Raw genomic sequence first — 22,146 nt, 5'->3', positions numbered from 1 at the left:
CCGGGCGAGAGTCGGCCGGCGGCGCGGGGCTGCCCCCGGGGGCCCGGCCATGGCCGGCCGGGGTTGCGGCTGCGGCCCGGGCCACCTGAACGAGGACAACGCGCGCTTCCTGCTGCTCGCCGCGCTCATCGTGCTCTACCTGCTGGGCGGCGCCGCCGTCTTCTCGGCGCTGGAGCTGGCGCACGAGCGCCAGGCCAAGCAGCGCTGGGAGGAGCGCCTGGCCAACTTCAGCCGCCGCCACAACCTGAGCCGCGACGAGCTGCGCGGCTTCCTCCGCCACTACGAGGAGGCCACCGAGGCCGGCATCCGCGTGGACAGCGCCCGGCCGCGCTGGGACTTCACCGGCGCCTTCTACTTCGTGGGCACCGTCGTGTCCACCATAGGTAAGGGGGCGTCGCTGGGGGGCGGCCGTCGGCTCTCGGTCTTGGTTTCTTCCGCCTCCGCGCTCAGCCGGGCCGCGCAGATGTGAGCCGTTTGTCGCCCGATCAACAGGTGGGATTGCCTCCCCGCTTTTCTAAACCTGCTCCCCGGAGCCCCTGCGCGCGCGTCACCTGGGAGATGGTTAGAAACGCGGTCTCAGCCCCTCCCCGGACCTCCTGAGTCAGGGCCTGCTCGTTAGCACGGTTCGCAGGCGGATTCGAATGATTCTTCAGTTGCTGGGGAGGATTTTCAGTCTAGAAGGAGGCAGAGCTTGAGTTCATGTAACTTTAGGGAGAAGGCTTGCAAATCGGAACAGGGACCCAGTGGCCTTTATTGCCTTAGTGCTCTGCGCGAGGCAGTGGTTATGGGGGGAGGCATGAGATTAAAAAGATTGTCCACGACTTCAGACTTACAGAGAGAAAAATCGGGCTGAATACCAGATTGGAAGCGGGGAGGCAAAAGTGCTGATAAGGACGGTAACTCTTTCCTATCAGGAAGAAAGGGGGCGGGGTGACTTTTGCGTCGAACCAGTTAGTGTTAGGTATGGTTTGGGGACCAAAGTGCTTTGCACTCTACAGGAGAAGAGAATTGCGTTCGGGGGTGCCCCACGAGCTTCCTGATCTGTATGGAGAAGTGTAAGGAAGGCTAGGAAGGTCTCCTGGCTAAGGGCACGAAGAGCGACCTTTACTGCCAAACTAAAGAGCTAGAACTTATCTAGAGGCAGTTGGGAGCCATTTCGAGATTTTGAGCAAGAGTGTGACTTGACTATGATCGGTTATACCTTTATTCTCAGCGGGAGGAAAACGTTGGGAGTCTTTGTACTGCACCTCTGAAGACTTCACATTTGAAGCATAATCGAATGAGAAGGGCGTTGGGGAAGATGCTGTAGAAATTCTGAGGAAAGGAGGGAGCCGTAGGGGATCGGGGCTTTGAAAAATGGCCTAGAAAGCTGGTGGCTACCAGTGCCCAGAGCCCAGGAGCAGGGTGCACAGGGTGCATCGAGTGCTCCAGCCCCTGTGCTGGGGAGGGGAGCTTGTCAGTGAGGCAGGGTGACAAGGCAAACTTGATTGAGGCTCCCACGCATGGTTGCCTTAGGTCTACATTCTGCCAGGAGCAGGAGCACAAAGTGTAAGAGAGATCAGCCACAGCTCCAGAAAGATTTCCCAAGGTTCTTCTAGAAGCCCAGGGGTTCAACTGGTGAGCAGGAGGCAGGGCGGGGGAGGATTGGCAGCATTAGGGACACACGGGCTCTATCTGGAGCACTTTGTGCTGCACTGTCCCGCTCACAACCCCCACACCAGGCCCCTGCCCGGCAGCGGGCTGTGACGACACCACCATTCCGGGGTAGCAAGAAAACTCTGGTAGCATTCTCTATGATGACTAGAACATGAGCTCCTGAAGGGGATAGAGAGAGACTGAGAGCCATCATGACCCTCTGTCCCAGCCCACAGTCTCTGCTGGGCTCTCTTCGCAGAATTCCCTAAATCCTCCATTGTGTTGACTCCTTTGTCTCTGAAGATAGTTCCAGAATTTCTGCTAGAGAGGACTTGGGGCAAACAACCTGACTGAGAAGTGTTTTTCTGGAGCGGACCTTGACTCTGTGTCTGCACAGCTAGTATGATGTTTTTATTCAGACTAATTTGGGGTGGTCTGGGAGAGCTTGGAGAGATTGGGGAGCTAAATGCACCCCACACACCACAAGCCACCCCTTGGTCCTCCCCGTGGACGTGGAGATAGCAAGGAGCAACTTGTGTGCATAGACTGGTGAATGTTGGTGCCTTCAGAACTGAGAATGTCACGGACAGGTGGACAAATACAAACACAGGCGTCTGAGGTGCAGGGTCACAACGCAGCCTATTGGAGCAGAAGGAAAACTGGATTAGGAGTCTGGAGTTGGAGCTGTGGGTCCTGCCTCTGTAGCTTGGGCAAGTTTCTTTTCTTTTTAATGTTTTTTTCTTTTAATTGTTTTAAAATTTATTTTTGAGAGACAGAGACAGCATGAGCAGGGGAGAGTCAGAGAGAAAGGGAGACATAGAATCTGAAGCAGGCTCCAGGCTCTGAGCTAGCTGTCAGCACATGAATCGTGAGATCATGACCTGAGCCAAAGCTGGATGCTTAACCAACTGAGCCACCCAGGTGCCCCTCTTTTTAATGTTTTTAATGTTTATTTATTTTTGAAAGACAAGCATGATCAGAGGAGGGGCAGAAAGAGAGGGAGACACAGAATCTGAAGCAGGCTCCAGGCTCTGAGCTGTCAGCACAGAGCCTGATGTGGGGCTCGAACCCATAAACCTGAGATCATGACCTGAGCTGAAGTCGGACACTTAACCGACTGAGCCCCCCAGGCGCCCCTGCAAGTTTCTTAACCATGCTGAGCCGCATCCTTTTCACCTGAGACAGCTACCAAGTGGCCACGTTGGCATTGGCACATGTTGGCCATTGAGTAAATACTAGTCCCGTCTGCCCACTCCCTCTCCCTAAGCCCGGTCCTCTTGCTGGGTTCTGAAGGGTGATCAAGCTCATGTAAGCGAATGATCTTTACAAGGCACAAAGTACGGGCTTAATTTTACTTTCTCAATATTTCCTTTTAAATTGTTTCATTAATTGCTGTTGTAATTACGGCACCTGTTACCCTTCATTAGGTACGTATTAGGCGCATACTGTGATTTTTATGTAAGTGTGCGACACAGCTGATTACTGCATTACACTTACACTTAACTGCAATCTACACAACTCCGTGAAGTAGGTATGAGCATCCTCATTTTACAGACAAGGAAGCTTCATGTTCTTTGTAACATAAAGTATAAAGACAGAAAAAGTGAAACCATCAACAGTGACATCGTTACATTTTGGTGCGTTTCTTGCTATTCTTTCTTCCGATGCATACACATAGGTACATAGGTATTTTTTTTTCATTGGGATCATATTCAGTAAATCATTTCTCTTGTATTTTAAGTGTAACATTGCACGATGTGGGGTTTTGTCTAAAATAGTTCCACCATGCTTTATTCTGCAGAGCCTTTGAAGTAATAGCAAGAAAGCATACAGTGAAAGAATTTTAAAAATATAAATAAAAAGCTTCAGAACCAGGGCAAAGAACAGAAATATGGAGAGCAAATGGGTCTAGGAAGTTGCTAGAGAGGCGCTTTGTCTTTGTTTAGGTTCCTTACAGAAGCCGACACTGAACCTAGAATTTGAGAGGATTGGCAGGTGCAGGGGACACAGGCAGGTGAAGGAGGAAGTGACCCAGAGAGGAAAGTAAGTCACCATGGGGTCTGCTGTTAGGGTCGGAACCACAGTTGGCAACTGGCACTTAATCCCAAGAAGAAAGCTTGAAATAACGTGAAGCTTGTGGCCCAGAACGGTCTTAGGTAAGGGTGCTGGGGTGTTTTACACCCACACCTGTCGGGAATAGGTTCACAGTGGCTTGGAGAGCAGGGGAAGCACAAGAGTAACCCCCAGGTTCAGATCTCCCCCACTGTCCCAAAGCGGAGTGTTTTCCTGACCCGTTTTGTTTACCGAAATGGTGTGAAAAGATGAAGCAATCACCACTGCCTAAAAGCAAAAATCCTCCAGTTCCTTCCAGTTAGCGATGATGGTAGGTACTAACGTAGGTCGTTCATAAAAGTCAAGTGGTATAAGGCAAACTTGCAGATAATGGGGAAAACGGTAATTTTGGCGTGATTTTTTTTTTCATGGACAGCCCAAGGCAGTCTTCAGACAAAGGTACAGGCACTACCCATTTGGAGTCAGGCCTGAGTGCCCAGAAATGGTAAAGGGGATCCCAAGAGGGGTGGTCGGGGCATCAACAATGATGTTCAAGTTTGAGCTCCATGGAGGGGGGGGGGGAGTCAGGACCCGTACCAGAATTCTTATCAGCAAAAAGGAAGCATCCGCCTTTATCCCAATACCTAATCGTCAAAAAATGTCTCCTCTTGGGATTTTATGTAGGAAGCATTGCACAGGCTAGTGGGTGATGTTCACCTACAGGCACCATTTTCCTGAAAATGCAGTTGAGGATTTCATGCGCCACTTGCCTGAGACCTTTGATTTCAAAGAGCAGCGTGAACAGCACTTTGGCAGTTTCCCAAAAGGCTGAACATAGAACTACCTTATGACCAAGCAGTTCCACTCCTAGGGCACATGTTCAGAAGAACAGAAAGCGGATACTCAGCTACTTGCACCCATGTTTCTTTAGCAGCATTATTCATTACAGCCAAAGGGTGGAAACAGCCCAAGTGTTTGTCAGCAGATGAATGGATAAACACAATGTGGTAGGTACAGACAATGGAATGCTAGTCAGCCACGAAAAGGAATGGAATTTTGATGTATGCTACGACACGGATGGATCTTGAGAACATTATACTTAGTGAAATACGTCGGACACAGGACAGTATTCTGTAATTTCACTCACATGAGTTGCCTAGAGTAAGGAAATTCCCTAGGAATGGAAGGTAGAACAGAAGTTACCAGAGGCTGGGGCAAGAAGAGAAGGGTTGTTTTATACATAGGGCCTTTCTTTTGAGAATCATAAAAAGTTGTGGGTGTGGATAGTGGTGATGGCTAAACAACAGAGTGAATGTATTTAATGCCATTGGATTATACACTTAAATGAATGGTCAAAATGGTAATGTTATGTATGTATGGTTATGTATGCTTCACCACAAAAATTAAGAAGAGCAGAATAGGGGTGTGCCTGTATGGCTCAGTCTGTTGAATGTCTGACTTCATCTCAGGTCATGATCTCACAGCTCCTGAGTTGAAGCCCCACATCGGGCTCTGTGGTGACAGCTCAGAGCCTGGAGCCTGCTTCTGATTCTGTGTGTGTCTCTCTCTCTCTCTGCCCCTCCCCTGCTCACCCTCTCTCTCAAAAATAAATAAATCTAATAAAAAAAATTAAAAAGCAGAATATTAAAACACAACTCAGGGATGTTGATTCTGAAAGATACAGGTGACCACGTTGAAACAAGACTGACTCAGAGAAGTAGGGTGACAGTTTATCCTGAACACAATCTTCTCTAAATATCTTTTCTCTCAAATAGGCTTTTGTTAGGAGTTTATTTCTGTATTTGCTGTGTATTTATAACTCAGCTTCTCTCTAAAAAGGACTTGCAGTCATTTGCATAGGATATGGCTGGGCTAGGCTTACGTTTTAGGTTATCCCCAAATCTCAGTAACTTAACACATCGAGAGTTTTCTTCTTACTCTCACTGGGCTCCGTGGGATGGGGTGACTCCCCAGAGTGGTCCTTTGTGGCCCCGTGTTGTGTCTCCTCTTCATCAGCTCATGCTTCCAGGACTGCCCAGGGAGGGGAGGGGAGGGCTGAAGTGTGGAGTACCCGCAATTCAGTGGCCACCACCTAGGAGTGACACAAGTCCCCTCCACACACATTTCATGGACCACATCAAGTCACAGGGCCACACCCAACTTCAAGGACTTGGGGAACCACACGACTCCGCTGAGTCCAGGAGTGGATACGAGTCGATATTGACAAACAGCTCACATCCATATGTACCGCGCACTAGCAATGGCTAGTCACGGATTTAAGGCATTGGGGAGACCAGAAACGCAAGTGGGATGGTACAGCGAAGCCACGCATTGTTAGCACACAGAGGTTTATGTCAAAAGGACCTGCGTAATTGTCAAAACTGAGCCCCACATTTGGCACTGAGCTTCCAGTTGTCAAACTAGAGACAACCACAACCATTAAATGGTCCCTCTTAGCCAGGCTGGCTGTTTGGAAATCACCCAACTTTTTTTCAGACGTGAATAAAATGTGTCCTACAGATTGTCACGTATGGGAGTAGGTAATAGGATGAGGCAGCCTCCCCACAGCAGCCAGCCTGTAAATACGAAAGAGAGCCGTGTGCTCCCGCGTGGCACAGAGCCCCTCGGCGCAAAGTGCGGTTCAGTGAAAGCCCTTCTGCCAAACTCAGAAGTCACGCGGAGCAGGCGCACGGCTCCCAGGGGTGTGGTCCGGTAAGGACGCTCAGAATTCTCTCCTGGCCCTTCCCACGCTTTGGTGTCTACAGAAGCTCCTTTGGTGCTTGTTACAATATAAGGGGTTTGGGGGCACCTGGGTGGCTCAGTCGGTTAAGCGTCCGACTTCAGCTCAGGTCATGATCTCACAGTTCGTGGGTTCAAGCCCCGTGTCAGGCTCTGTGCTGACAGCCCAGAGCCTGGAGCCTCTTCGATTCTGTGTCTCCCTCTCTCTCTGCCCCTCCCCTGCTCACACTGTCTCTCTCTCTCAAGAATAAATAAATGTTAAAAATTTTTTTTATATCTATAGGCCTCTGGGCTTCTCTTGCAGAACTCCTCTTGCAGAGGGTCTGCATTTTAAGAACCTTCCCCAGATGCCTCTGATGTAAGGCAGTGCAGGCAGCACACTTGAGGCACTTTTGATGGGATCGGGCATGGGGCTGCAGACGGACACTTTCCTCCGGGGGTCCTTGCTGTTCAGAGGGCAGTCAATGGACACCAGTGGCATCAGCATCACCTTGGCCCTTGTTAGAAACCCGGGCTCTCAGACCGGCCCCAGAGCGACCTAGTCAGAATCTGTTCTTTACCCAAACAGCCGGGTGAGTCAGAGGCACGTGAAAGCGTGAGCGCTCTGAAGTCTGGGAGGCTGTGGTTCGGGGAGGCTGCCGAGTAGGTAAAGGCCCCCTGTGCGCTAGACCATAGGCTCGCTGGCGGCCGAGCTGTGGCGGAGACCACGTGAGATGTGCCCAGCGCTGGTCTCGGCGGCCCTGCTCACCGCTCGTAGTTAAGGACATGAGGCGCGGGCCTGGCCGGATGCAGGGATGTGCTGGGCTTGGGCTAAGAAGCAGAGAATGGCTTGTGCCCATCTGAGAGGCTCGGGCAGAGACGTGCCCCGCCCCTCCCCTGTGGTGTAGCCCTCGAGGTAGATTTCCAGATTTGCAACCCCAGTTGTATTCATTGTAGTTAAATAATTAGGCTGGCACCCTTTTGTGGCCCAGGCCGGGGCTGGTGATTAGCACAGTACCCCACAAGGCTCGTGGGGCTCAGGAGCTGGCCTGACAGCTGTGTGATTTGGTCTGGTCAGTGTGCAAAGCTGTGGTGCCGAACTGAGTATTGTTCCCGGAATCTGTTTCTTCCCTACACGGGAACAGAGTTGAAGAAAGAGCTTTTGAAATCAAATTATATCAGGTTGAAACAAAATATTGGGAATATAAAGCTATAAACTGACATCATGAACAGGCATTGGGAGAGAATACAAACATCTTGGGGCGCCCAGGTGGCTCTGGCGGTTAAGTGTCCGACTTCGGCTCAGGTCATGGTCTCACCACTCACGGGTTCGAGCCCCGCGTCGGGCTCTGTGCTGATAGCTACCTCAGAGCCTGGAGCCTGCTTCGGATTCTGTGTCTCCCTCTCTCTCTGACCCTCCCCTGCTCGCACTCTGCATGTCTCTCTCTCTCAAAAATAAATAAATGTTAAAAAAAAATCTCATGAATACATTAATGGATAACACGTGTCAAGATTTAAGTCACACACTGACTAGGCACTTGGTATTTTACAAAGCTTTGTGCACAAATCTTAGGAAGTATGCAGAGAACTTATTACTCCATTTTTCAGAGAAGGAAACTGAGGACAAAGAGCATAGTTCCCTTACTCAAAACTGCACAGCTGCAAACTAGCAAAGTCAGGATTAGAACCAGACTTTGCTTTGTCTATTGACTGATGTTAAAAGAAATACATATTCATTTGAGAAGACTGGAAATATAAGGGAAAGTATTAAAAAAAAAGTAGAAATCACCCATAATTCCACTCTCCAACAAGAATCACGGTTAATATTGGTGCATCAGACTGTAATTGTACCTAAGGTGCTGTTCTATTGAATCTGAAATGCTTCATTCTTTCATGTACCATTAAGAAAGTGCTGCCAATTAAGTTCTGACATGTTTACCATTGTGAGATCACCCCCGTGTCTAAGATATTAAAATACTGGGCACCTGAGTGGCTCAGTCGGCTAAGCGTCTGACTTCAGCTCACGTTATGATCTCACAGTTGGTGAGATTGAGCCCAGCGTGAAGCCCTCTGCTGTCAGCTCAGAACCGGCTTTGGATCCTCTGTCCCCCCTCCTCTGCCCCTCCCCCCCTTAAAAATAACTAAATACTAAAATGTTGGGGAAGGGCACCTGGGTGGCTCTGTTGGTTAAGTGTCTGACTCTTGATTTCAGCTCAGGTCATGATCCCAGGGCTGTGGAGTGAGCCCCATGTCAGGCTCTGTGCCGAGCATAGAGCCTGATGAGGATTCTTTCTCTCCCTCTCTCTCTCTGTCCTTTCCCCTCCCTCCTCCCTTCTTTCCCCCTCCCCCTCCATCCCTCTGTCCTTCCCCTGCTCACTTGTGTGTGCTCTGTCTCTCAAAAACAAAACAAAGGGGCACCTGGGTGACTCAGTCAGCCAAGCATCTGAGTCTTGATCTCTCTGCACTGATAGCGCAGACCCTGCTTGGGATTCTGTCTCTCCCTTTCTTTGCCCCTCCCCCACTAGCTCTTTGTCTCTCTTTCAAAATAAACTTTCAAAAAACAAAACAAAAACAGTAAAAAATTAATATCTTGGGGGAAAGGTACATCTTAGTTATAGAAACAGATCATATTTTGTTTCTGATTATTTTCCATAAAACCATTTTTTTCCATATAACATGAACATATTGTAATTTGGTAAGAATGAGTCTCATAATTAGAATTTCTTTATTTATACTAAAGTTGATTAATTTTAAATACTTATTAAAAACACCTACAGGGGCACCTGGGTGGCTCAATCAGTTGACTGTCAGCTTTGGCTCAGGTCATGATCTCACAGTTTGTGGGTTTGAGCCCCGCGTCAGGCTCTGGGCTGACAGCTAGCTCAGAGCCTAGAGCCTCCTTCAGATTCTGTGTCTCCCTCTCTCTCTGACCCTCCCCTGTTCACACTGTCTCTCTCTGTCTCTCAAAAAAAAATAAAAAAAATTAAATAAATAAAAACACCTACAGCTCATCTTCCCTGACGTAACGGCTGATCCTTCCCCTGTTTTGCTTGGGGGAGGGGGGGAGGGTATTGTGTTAATCAGCGTACACGTGTGCTTTAGATTTTTAAGGCTTTGGGCCCTTTGTGGTGGTCGTGCCATACTTGCCATCCACTTTTGTTTTCTGTTCAGCATTTATTAGATTTAGAAACGTTTTTGATTTCTGTGCAGTTTTATATTTCAGTCTTTTCCTTGCGGTGTCTTCCACTGTGTTTGTGCTTAGAAGACATCTTTCCATCCAGATCTTTCTTACAAGAGGGCTAGTTTCCGGTCAGTATTTTCCCAGGGGCTCCGCATCCCATGCCGTAGCAGTAGCTTCTCAAGCACTTTACTGTGTTGTCCCATGTGAGCAATGAAGGTGCATTTTGACGCTGCGTGTGTAAGGCGCGATGGCGCAATGTCACGGGAGGCGGCAGGGGGCGTGGCTTAGGCATTTGCATTTGTAATGCCCAAGATTTCAATATCACCTCAAAGCCAGAAACTGCCAGGGAGACCGAGTCACGCATGTAAAAGCAAAGGGCATTTATTATTACGGCTTAGGCTCGCCGGGCCTAAGTTCGGTCTCACAGCCTTCACCAACACAGTGGATCTGTGCTGAGAGCCCCGAACAAGGGCTGCGTAGGGTCTTTATGGGGTTTAGGAAGGGGGACTTACAAGAAATTGTGACATCCAATCATCATTGTATAACAGCATTGGCAGTAGCTCTAACCGTACACATTGTTCAGAGCGTTCGTTACTTTTGGCGGGACCCAATCGCAATATTTAGGGTATCTTTGAAATTAACCAATTACAGTGCGAGTTGAGGGTCTTGTTTGGTGTCTATTGGGTTAACTTTAACGTTAGGTAACAGGGTCCTATCTGAAGTTTCCATCTGCAGGCCTCACCCTTAGGAATGTGGGGAGAGGTAGCTGGCCTTTCCTGATTGGATATTGCAAAGTAGTCTCTCCTGCCTTGGGAAATGTGTAACTGCCTAATAGTTCCGGAGAAACTGAACCTTAGACCTTCTAGTTTAGAGGGGGACCTCTGTCATGGAATCTGTTAGGTTCATCCTTACACATTCACCCCAGATGAGAAGACCATCTCTCCGGAGCTAGCTTCTTAAACTTCATGAAGAAGCTTACCCTGTCCCTCCTGTGAATGCTGGGCCTGTTCAGTTATTTGTGTCCCTCTCGGAAGACTTAAGGCTCTGGAGATGAGGGTTCTGTCCCAGGAACTCTCGGTTCCCTGGTCCCCGCGCAAGCTGGCCCATGTCCATACTAATCTCGGCTGGTTCCATTGAATTCTATTATGAAACATGGTGCCTTCTCTTTCTCGTGTCCTAAATTCCATCCTGTTCTCTCCCCGCCACCCTCCATACCTTTCTCCACAAAGAGGCAGATTTGGCATGAATGTAACCCAAGAAATTCTTGCGCCCCTTGGGGCCCTGTGGGCGGTGTGCCACTCAAAGAAGTGTGGTCTGTTAGCCCAAAGTAATGAAAAAGTAAAGTCAGTTTTTGTTTGCATATCTCAAAAGAATCTTTTTAAAAAGTTTATTTTTGAGAGGGGGGAGAGGGGGAGAGAGAGGCGCACACACACGCACAAGTTGGGGAGGGGCAGAGAGAGAAGGGGACAGAGGATATGAAGTGGGCTCTGCACTGACAGCCCGATGTGGGGCTTGAACTCCTGAACTGTGGGATCATGACCTGAGCCACGGTCAGACATTCAACCGACCCAGCCTCCCAGGCGCCCCTCTCCAAAGAATCTTAGAGCCTCCCATTTATAACTGAGGAATGTTCTTTCTCTTCTCTCCTAGTCTCCTATTGGTCAAAGGAGTCCTGTGGCCTCTTTGGAGCCTCTTAGCTCAGATTCTCTCAGCCTGCCTGCCCCCCATTGCACCCCACCCCAACCTCTCTCTGTTCTTGGTGACTTCACCTCTGCAACCCGTTGTAGCTTTTTCTCATTTGGCAGGTTACCTGGTCTCTCCCCAGGGAAGAATGGCCTGGGGGCTGGCCCAGTGAGCAGCATCCTGTCCCTTAGGTGGATGGAGAGAAGAGCGGGGCAAGACTGCGGCCACCTCCCGTAGTGCCTTTCTACGTGGGGACATTCTTAGCTTGTCCAGGAGGACATTACCGCGTTCAGACCCAGACGCACGCGGTTCACTGAGCGCAGTGGGGAACCGCGCCTGGTCAAGGAGGCATCTCCATCACGAAGTGGCCCTCCTTTTACCTTCCAGTCGTCTACCTCCTTCAGTTCAGTGTATCTGAATTGCTCAATCATATCACTTTGCTTAAGTGTCGCACCGTTAGCACCCCACTGCACGTATAGAAGCCCAAGTCCTCAGATTCTGTTGTCCCCATTCTCCGATTGCCACCGCCCCCCCCCATGTCTCTTCTATTGGTCACCTCTCCTTATAGGGAAACCCTGTGGTCAGTGGACCCAGGGCCCAGGCCATGAATGAAAACGAGTGTAACTTGGGGTGTGGGACATGAGGGGGGCGGGGCTGTGTTCTCAAAGGCATTTGGATTCTCACTGGGAATTCTCACTCTAATTTCTAATAGGACCTGGGACAGTTACGTTCTCTTAACTCCCATGATCCTCATGCCTACGCTGAAGGGTTGTATCTAGAAGTACGTACTATTCCATTTCTTTCTTTCCTTTTACATTATTTCTTATACACGTTCTCAAGATTTTCATATGTTCCGATTGATGTACAATAGTTTATTTAACTATCCTGAAATTGGTGGATTTGGGGTGATGTATGGGTTTTTTAAGTTTTGTGTATCATAAAATTTGTGAAATGTATTGAGTGCTTGCCATAGGTTAAACACAGCACACGTCTTTTTTTTTTTTTTTTTTAATGTTTATTTTTGAGACAGAGACTGAGCAGGGGCAGGGGAGGGGCAGAGAGAGGGAGACACAGAATCCCAAGCAGGCTCCAGGCTCTGAGCTGTCAGCACAGAGCCCGAAGCAGGGCTGGAACCCATGAACCACGAGATCATGACCTGAGCCAAGTGACGTGCTTAACCGACTGAGCCACCCCAGCGCCAGGCACAGGTCTTTATATATGTTTATTTCTTATAACAGCCCCCTGAGGGTGAGCGCCATTAACACTCTCCTGTGATCGGCCACAATGCTGAGGTCCCAAGGGCTTCCAGCGTCTGAAGTCGCCCAGCCAGAAGGGGCCGGAGGGATCCCTTCAAAGCTTACACTCTGAACCACTACTCTTTTGCCATTCCTTTCTTCTGGGTCCTTGTTGTGGGAAGAGTTGCCGGCGAAAGGTCCTGTGGCCTCATTTTTTCTAGTTGTGATGGTCCTTAGGTGACTTAGGATAATGTAGGAAGACAGAAATGGCCTGGCTAGCAGAATCCCCAGGGAGTATCTGCGGTTCCGTGGGTAAAAGGTTTGGGTAATGCTCAGCCTGCCTTCCAGGAGTCCACGTAAGGGAGATTTATACCTCCCGGTGCAGTTCACGGTTCTCTGGACTTGCAGCCTTGTTCCCATCGCCTTGGTAACAGACATGCCGTGAGTGTGCCTGCCCCCAGGGCTCTCCTCTCCAGTTCTTCTGTATTTGATCCTGGAGTCCCGTCCTGACTCTGCCTCTGAGCTCTTGGCCAATTCACAATAAGCTCCCTTGTGTCTTGGGTCTTCCCTCGTGTTAAGCATCTGAGGAGGAACACGAGGCGTTGATCTTACATTTCAGGCCGTGGTGGTTTTCATGCCGCGTTCCAAGTAGCCCACGGGATTCTCTGTGGTATCTTAAGAGCTATCCTGAGATCCAAGGGGACCCCTCAAGTTTGCATCTTTTTTGTACGTTTATATATGCCCCACATATTTATCTTGTTCTGCTGTCTTTTTATAGACTATTAAATTTTTGGCATGCAGAGAAGATTTTTATATAGCCAAATATGCTCATTTTGACTGGCAGTTTTTTCTATGGTTTTTCATCAAGTCAGATTCTCTCTGTGGTTCAGATAAATATTCTTCTCCATTCTTGGTTTAGCTCTAACTCATCTCAAATGTTGTTCAGAAAGATTGCTTTTCAAATGGTTTTCTGTGGTTGACTATATAATTATGATTTGATTTATTTCTAAAATTATCACATAATGATTTGAGAATGTGCATTTTCCAGAATTCTCTTTTCTGTTTTGAGTGTTTCTTTGTATCCTGGTATCTGTATATGTTTCAGTCGGCTTTGCTCTTAGGTTATAGAATTTTGGAGCAAGAGGGAGGGAACATCATTCACGAACACCCTCCAAGCCTAGTTTCGGGGCATACATATTTCGAATATATAAATTACGAATTATTGATGTTGCCCCTCACATAACTTTTGTTATTAATAATACCTTTGTTTAGCTCTCAATGCTTTACATGCTAATGTCTATTTTCATACATAGATATGATTAAATTCCTGTATTATGTTAGCAGATATTTGCTGACTTTTAGACCATCACTTTAGTGGTAATTTTTAATATGTTTTTAAGTAAACTACTTAATGTGTTCTGTATTCTTTTTAAACCAGTTTTAAAGTTTTCTTTTTGCAGGGGAATTTGGCACGTTTAGTCTTTGGTCTCCTATATAATTATCTTTTCGTTGTTCTTTTTTCTCTCATTTTTCTGCTCTCTCCTGTTCAGGCTTATTTATTTATTTTGAGAGAGACAGAGACACCACGTGCAGAAGGGACAGAGAGAGAGGGAGAGAGGATCCCAAGCATGCTCTACATTGTCAGCGTGGAACCTGATGCAGGGGCTCAACCTCACAAGCGTTGAGCTCATGACCTGAGCTGAGGTTGGTCACTTAATTGACTGTGCCATTCTCTTTTATTTATTTAAAAAATTTTTTTTAATGTTTACTTATTTTTGAGAGACAGAGCCCAAGTAGGGGAGGGGCAGAGAGAGGGAGACACAGAATCCGAAGCAGGCTCCAGGCTCTGTGCGGACAGCTCAGGGGCTTGACACGGGGCTTGAACCCATAAACCACGAGATCATGATCTGAGCTGAAGTCGGATGCTTAAGTGACTCAGCCACCCAGGTACCCCTCTTTTTGTCATTTTTAAGTGTGATCAGAATGAAATCTTATCTAAACTTTCTAGGGTTAAAAACAGTTTCTGCCATTATTTTTCATGTTCTAAATAAAATTCAGACCCTTTTCTCTGAATGATACTGAGTCTTGCCTTCTCGAGTTCAGCTCCGTTCCATCCAACCGCCTTGTCTCCCAGGTCCCCTGTTGCGGCATCTTGTTCTCTGGAAGCACTTTTTACATTTTTTCCCCGCCTGGGAACCTGCCTTGAGTCACAGCATCTGACAGCTGGGAGCACACTGCCACCGTCATCTTTTTCTCCTTAGTGATCTTTAGCGCGCCTCTTTCTGATCTCTTCCTCCTTGTTTCCAGTCAATTCTTTCTTCTCCTGCCTCTGGACCTTTCAGGCTTCGGATGAGCGTGTACTGCACACCACTGCATATTCTTAAGCCTTGCTTCTGCTTCCAAACAGAAAGGGAGGGCAAGGTTTTATAATTGTTTGAGAACCTCCATTACTCTAGTCGTTTTCTGTTGTGCCCGTGTGGATTCACATTCCCACCGACAGTGCACAAGCGTTCCCCTTCGTCCATGTCCTCGCCAGCCCTGTTCTTTCTTGTCTTTTCAAAACTAGCCCTTCTGGCAGGTATGAGTGATATCTTGTGGTTTCAGTTGGCATTTTCCCCGTGGCCAGTGATGTGAGCACCTGTTCATGGACCCGTTGGCCGTGTGTACATCCATCTTTGGGAAAATGCCCATTCAGTTCCTCTGCCCATTTTTAAATCAGATTGTTTGTTTGTTTGTTTGCTATTGAGTTGTATGCACTCTTGATATATTTTGGATGTTAATCCCTTACCAGATCCGTGACTTGCAAATACCTTCTCGCATCTAAGAGGCTGCCTTTGCCTGGCTGCCCACTGCGCCCAGGCTGTTGATAGTTTCATGTCCCAATTTTTTATTTTTGTTTTTCTGGCTCTTGCCTTTGGGTGATTTATAGCTCTCTTCTCTCTGTTCTCCCAAAGCAGGTTTTCTTCGTCCGGTGTTACTCATCGGTGGGGTCCTTGTTTTCTTCGTGACCCTGGATAGTTCCTGTAAGCCACCTCTGGTCCCAGTGGAATCCTGAAACCTTTCTTTGGGACTTCAAAACTGAATTTATGCTACACTTAGCATTGTCCTCACTACGGCCTGTTTTGTTCATTTTGGCTGTGGATATTTTCTGCTCCAGATGTTACATTTCTGGTATGCGTTAGAGAGGCACATGCTATACCGGTTCTTGGCTTGCTGTATTTTTAGACTTAGTTTTTCTTATTGAACAGCCTGTGACCTAATACTGTGAAAAGAAATGTGTTCAAGGCCTGCTTCGACCACACAGGGATATGCTGCGCTGCGTGTCATGGAATGATGGGTGAACACTGAGATCGGGGGATTGATCCCTGGAAGCAACCACCGTCACTGTTTCTTCAAATAAAAGACAAATTTCCTGGAGAAGATGTGGTCTTAGGGCTCTTTGGGGAGAGGCGATGACCTGTTCATTCTCTCAGCTCTCCTTTGAATTAGGGAATATAAGGCTACGAGAGAGACAGAGAGAGAGAGAGAGAGAGAGAGAGAGAGAGCGAGCGAGAGCGAGAGCGCGAGAGAGCCAGCATTTCCCGAGTGTACACAGCTGGAAGGTAAGGGAGTTTATCAGTTAGGAATTCTGTTTAGCTTCAGGTTGCAAGACACGAAAACCAGTGGTAAAGAACAGGAAGTTTTACTCAATGCAGGAAGGAGGTCTGCATGGCATGTAGGCATTCAGGGCTGGCCTGGGGGCTGTACAAAGTCAACAGGGGGTCAGGCCCCTTCTCCGCTAACCCTAGGGTGCTGCCCTTGTCCTCGGGGCTCACTGTGGCTGCTGGAGCTCCGTCCATCACATTTACACCCCAGGTAGTTGGATGAAGGAAAGGAGAGGAAGAGACAAAGAGCTGTCTTAGGTCACTTTCCCTGATAAGCAGACTCTGGTTAAGGATTTAGGTGGAAGTGACTTGCCAAGGTAGTGCTCTCTGAAGAGACTAGTGGGCGAGTAAGGGAAGTAAGGATGTGGAAAGAGAAGAAGCCAGGTAGGAGGTTATTTAATGGATCTCTGGAACATAATATGCCCTGAAACTGCCGGGCACGTGGCCGTCCGCAGTCACAGGTATAAGCTGGTTGCAGCAAAGCCTGCCACAGTCAGGGGATGGGCACACTGAGCTGGTCAAGGGGTTCAGGGGTACCTGCGTGGGGCACAAACACCAGTGTCCACTCCCGGGATATTCCCAGAAATCCCAGATAATCCATCCCTTACGTCCAGAACTTTGTCTGCAAAAGTGGCTGGGAAACAAAATCATCATTCCAGTTAGTAATCCGGCAGATAATGATGACTAAGGAATAACGAGAGGAGGAATGCCAGAGGCGCCGAGCCGTAATTGCCACAGGAGTGGAATCAGTGAGTGAGGCACCAGGAGCCTTGAGTGTCAGGCCGTAGGGTAGGAATGCCGCGCAGTGGGGCCTGCCCGCTGTTGGACACTGGGGAGCGATTGCATAATCAGAAGATTAATCTGGCAGAGGTTTGTGGAGGATCCCTGGAAGAAGAGCGGGGAGGCAGGGAGAGCAGTGAGGAGCCCCCAGGCTCACGCCCACAGGGTCCACAGGCCAGACGGGGAGAGAGGAAACACAAGGAGGCTGACCCAGGGCAGGTGGGGGGTTTCCTGGGGGCAGCCTGGATACAGACCTGGATGCAGAACCAAGGGAATGGGGTAGAGTTTGGGGAGGGCGGGATGCAGGGGAGCTACCCAGGCAGGGGGGGAGCAGAACCAGCTGCAGAGTTGGCCTGGAACCTTCAGGGCCAGCAGATGCCCTGCTCTAGCATGGGCCGGCCCGCTGGCCTTCCTTCTCCACCCCTCTTTCCGTCCCCGCTTCCTTCTCTTCTTAACTGAGCTTGTTAATCATGTCAGTCTCCAGGGGGGGTCTGGGTGGCTCAGGCAGTTAAGCATCTGACTTCGACTCAGGTCATGATCTCGTGGTGTGTGGGTTCGAGCCCTGCATCTGCTCTGTGCTGACAGCTTCAGATTCTGTGTCTCCCTCTCTCTCTCTGCCCCTCCCCTGCTCACTCTCAGTCTCTCAAATATGAATAAACATTAAAGTAAATAATGTTAAGTCTCCAAAGGAAAAAAAAATAATGCAGATGAAAAGGAATAATTAATTTTTTATTTCTTGTTAAACTGAGGCTGTCGTTAAAGTTAATTCTCTGACAAAAGAAAACATAGTTAATGAAAATGAAAAGATAATTTGTTGATGATTCGTTAACTGACATGTCAGGCTGGATCTGCGGGTTTAAATGATGTCACCAGGTGTCTGTCTCTCTCGGTCTTGGCTCCTCATCATTCTCCTGAGGGTCAGGCTCAGGCCTTCAGAGCAGCGAAGTTGGCAGTTGGCACCACCAGCAGATTAACATGGTCTTTGGCTTCCAGGAGCTCAGAGAGAAGACCCCGTCTTTCCAGAGCCCCTGAACAGAGCTCTGCAGGGGCCCTGCGTGGGTCATGTTTGCGTGACAAACTCTTGGCAAGAACTGAGGTCAGGGTCACACCCCCACCTCTGGTGTGGGCCAGAATAAGCGGGGGGTGTCTGGTGGCAGGCAGTTGAAAGTAAAAAAGGGAACACTTCCCAGAGTCCCAAGATTCTCGGTGGACAGGGAGGGACCAGTGTGGGGCAGAAATGGGATTCCAGAGTGGGGACCGTGGAAGGGACCCTGGGTTGAGCTTTGCAAGGGCGGATCTCAGGGAGCCTTTAGGACCCTGGAGGGGAGGCGTTCGGTAACCAGTTGCTGTGGGAGCAGGGGAAGAGCCTGGACTCAGGAAAGAGGTTAGGACTAGAGATTCTGAGGTCAAAAATAAAATTCCTTGTGTCAGGAGTTGGGAAGGGGGGCGGTGGGGCAGCAGGGCGTTCATACTCCTGTGGTCAAACTCCCCTTTGATGTTTCAGCAGCATCCTTTCAACTACAGCAAGTGTAAGAACTTCTCTTCTGTGTCTCTGTCTTCTTTGCATGCCAGCCCGGGGCTCCCTGGCCTTAGCCCTTCCCCCGCCCCCATTCCTGCCCCTAAGAGGGCCTGTTCTGCATTTCTCTGGGCCAGAGGCAATTCTTTGTTCTGCCTTCACCCAGTTCCTTAAAACTCTCAGTGACCCGGGGAACAGCACTTCTCCACCTTGTCACTGACGTTTTGGGCCTGATGATCTTTTGCTGGGGGCCTGTCCTGTGCATTATAAGATATTTAGCAGCCTCCCTGGCCTCTGCCTGTGGGGCCCCCAAGCCCCCTCCAGCCACTGCCAAATGCTGCCCCTTGGGGTCAAAATTTAACCACTGCCATAAAAGGAACAAGAGGGCCTAGAATGTTTAAGAGGAAGAGCCTCGGGGTGCCTGGGTGGCTCAGTTGGTTAAGCTTCCCACTTCTGCTCAGGTCTTGATCTCACGGGTTCAAGCCCCACGTCGGGCTCAGAGCCTGGAGCCTGCTTTGGATTCTGTGTCTCCTTCTCTCTCTGCCCCTCCTCGGCTTGCACTCTGTCTCTCAAAAATAACTAAATGTAAAAAAAAAAAAAAAAAAAAAAAAAGGGGAAGAGCCTCTGTGGGGTTTTTTTGTTTTTTTTTTTAATCTCCTCTAGCCTTGCAGGGCGTGGGCTGGGCGAAGGGTGTTGAGACCACAGAGAGGAGCGCTCCGGACCTGAGTTCCAGAAAGTGGAAGTCCGTGAGGCTTTCCATTAATAGAGGAGCTTCAGGCCAAAGACAAAATTTTGAAAGGGTGTGTGTGTGTGTGTGTGTGTGTGTGTGTGTGTGTGTGTGGGCACGTCTGCCCCTTTGCACCTCTCACCCGCACGCCCACACCCCACCCTTGATGACATTATTAACGGCAAAGTGGCTTTTTTTCTTTTTCTTTTTTATAAATGTTTTTTCCATTCTTAACAATCCCTAAAGTAACACATGCATATTTAAATAAATTTGCACATTATTCCAAAGTATTTAAAGTGAAAAGTCAAAGCTCCCTTTACTCTCTTACTCTCCATGGGTAACCATTGCTTTTTTATATGTACTGGGGTTTTTTGGTGTTTGGTTTTGTTTTTTCTATAACAAATCTGAGCTGAAATTTACATACTGTAAAATTCATGTATTTATTTTTTTAAGTGTATTTATTTATTTTGAGAGAGAGAGCCTGAGGGGCGCGGGGAGGGTCTGAGAGAGGGAGAGAGAGAATCCCAAGCAGGCTCCAGGCTGTCGGCGCAGAGCCAGATGTGGGGGCCCCCTCCCACAAATCGTCAGATCATGACTTGAGCCGAAATCAAGAGTCAGACTCTTAACTGACTGAGCCACCCAGACGCCCCAAAATTCACCTATTTAAAGCGAACAATTCAGTGATTTTTTAGTATTTCACAGAGTTTCAAACTATCATCACAATAAATTTTAGGGCATTTCATCATCCCCCAAAAGAAAGCCCACACCCTTTAGCAGCCACCCCTCCCCCAAGCTCCTGGAAACCATTAGTCTACCTCCATCTCTATAGATTTGCCAATTCTGAACATTTCTGAAAAACGGAAGAATAAAATGTGGTCTTTGATGCCTGGCTCTTTTCACTTAATATTTTCAAATCATTCACGTAATATGTATCAATACTTCACTCCTTCTTACTGCCAAATCATATTCCATTATATGGATGTATATACCACATTTTACTTGTCAGTTAGTGAGGCATTTGGGGTTGTCTTCATTTTTTAGCTATTGTGAATAATGATTTACAATGATGAATAAGTGTCCAGGGTTCTGCGTGGACATAGGTTTTCATTTATTTTGGGTATTGCTTATGTTTGGAATTGCTAGATCATTTAGAGACTTTTTTTTTTTTTGAGAGAGAGAGAGAGAAGGTGTGTGTGAGTAGGGCAGAGGGGAAGAGAGAGAGAGAATCTTAAGCAGGTTCCATACTCGGCTCAGAGCCCAATATAGGGCTCAGTCCCACAACCCTGGGACCATGACCTGAGCCAAAATCAAGAGTCAACCACTGACACCCAGGCGGCCCTAGTGACTCTGTTGTAATGTGTAGATGAACTGCCAAACTGTGTTCCGCAGTGGCCGTACCATTTTATATTCCCGCCCAAAATGTCTGAGTTTTCTCTTCCCTGCATCCCCACCAACACTTTTTTTTATCATTGGTTCGGAGGCTTAACCGACCGAACTACCCAGGTGCCCCTCTCATGGCATCTTTCAAAGCACAAAAGTTTGTGAATTTTCATGAAGCCCAGTTTATCTGTTTTTCCTTCTGTCGCTGATGTTTTCCAGGTTTTAACCAAGAACCCGCTGCCTAATCCACACCACCAAGATGTGTACCCATGTTTGCTTCTCAGAGTTTTGTAGTTTTGCTCTTAAAATTAGGTGTTATTCCACTCTGAGTTAATTTTTGTGTGAGGCTGTGGGTCCAACTTAATTCTTTTTGCACATGGATATCCCTTTACAGCACCACTGGTTGAAAAACGATTCTTCCGACCCCCACCCTTGAATCGTTTTGGCCCGCTTGTCAAAAAGCAGTTGACCATAAACCAGAGGGTTGATTTCTGAATTCTCAGTTCTATTCCATTGATCTCCATGTCTGTCCTTATGCCAGGATCACGGTGTCTGGATTACAGTAGCTTTCTCTGTAGCAAATTTTGAAATCAGGAAGTGTGAGTCCTTCAGTGTAGTTCTGTTTTCTCAAGATTGTTTTGGCTGTTATGAACCCCTTGAAGGTCCATGTGAATTTTAAGATCATTTTGTCATTGTTTCTTTTATTATATGCATTCTAATGGATATGAAGTGGTATCTTCTATGGTTTTGATTTGCATTTCTCCATTGACAGATGTTGAACACCCTTCATGTGTTTGTTGGCCATTTGTATACTTTCTTGAAAGAAATGTCAGATCCTTTGCCCATTTTTAATTGGGTTGTCTTTTTATTATTGAGGTATAAGTGTTCTTTGTATATTCTAGATTCAGATCCTCTATCAGATAGATGATTTGCAGATATTTCCCCCCCTCTCTGTGGATTATCTTCTCATTTTGTCTGTTTCTGCAAAGAAGCTTTGCGCTAAATCTGTAGATCAGTTGGGGAGATATTGACATCTTAAAAATATCAGGTGTTCTGATCCAGGAACATGAGATCATTTGATTCTCTTTCAACAATGTTTTATAATTTTCGAGGTGTAAGTTTTTCACTTCTTATGTTAAACTGATTCCTAAGTATTTAGCACTATGGTAAATGAGACTTTATTTGGGGTTGTTCATTGCAAGTGTATAGGATACAATTGACTTTTGTAGGTGGATCTTGTATCCTGTGACCTTGCTACACTCATGGATTAGTTCTAATAGTTTTTAGAGGGTCCCTTAGGATTTTCTATAAACAAGATCCTGTCATTTATGAATAATAGTTTTCATTCTCCCTTTCCAGTCTGGATACCTTTTCTTTCTTTTATCTCATACTCCAGTACAGTGTTGCATAGAAGTAGTGAGGAGAGTGGGCATCTGGCCTTGGACCCTATCTTAGGGGAGATGCTTCCGTCTTTCCCCATCACGTCTGAAGTTAGTTCTGGTTTGTTTGTTGGCAGATGGCCTTTATGGGGCTGAGGAAGTTCCCTTTTCTTCCTAGTTTGTTGAATGCTTTTATCACAAAGGGGTGTTGGATTT

General features: G+C 47.7%; 1 protein-coding gene across 1 annotated transcript in view; it reads left to right on the top strand.

Annotated features, from left to right (window-relative positions):
- The first annotated feature begins 49 nt into the window (after nucleotides 1-49).
- KCNK13 (potassium two pore domain channel subfamily K member 13) overlaps nucleotides 50-22,146 on the top strand; it is a 104,180-nt gene continuing 82,083 nt past the window's right edge. Inside the window, exon 1 of the mRNA XM_029950770.1 lies at nucleotides 50-383. Coding sequence (XP_029806630.1) covers nucleotides 50-383 — 334 coding nt within the window. The remainder of the gene's footprint in view (nucleotides 384-22,146) is intronic.

Source organism: Suricata suricatta, chromosome 9 (assembly GCF_006229205.1).
Source record: "Suricata suricatta isolate VVHF042 chromosome 9, meerkat_22Aug2017_6uvM2_HiC, whole genome shotgun sequence".
Taxonomy (NCBI): domain Eukaryota; kingdom Metazoa; phylum Chordata; class Mammalia; order Carnivora; family Herpestidae; genus Suricata; species Suricata suricatta.
This window is presented reverse-complemented; position numbering and strand designations above follow the sequence as displayed.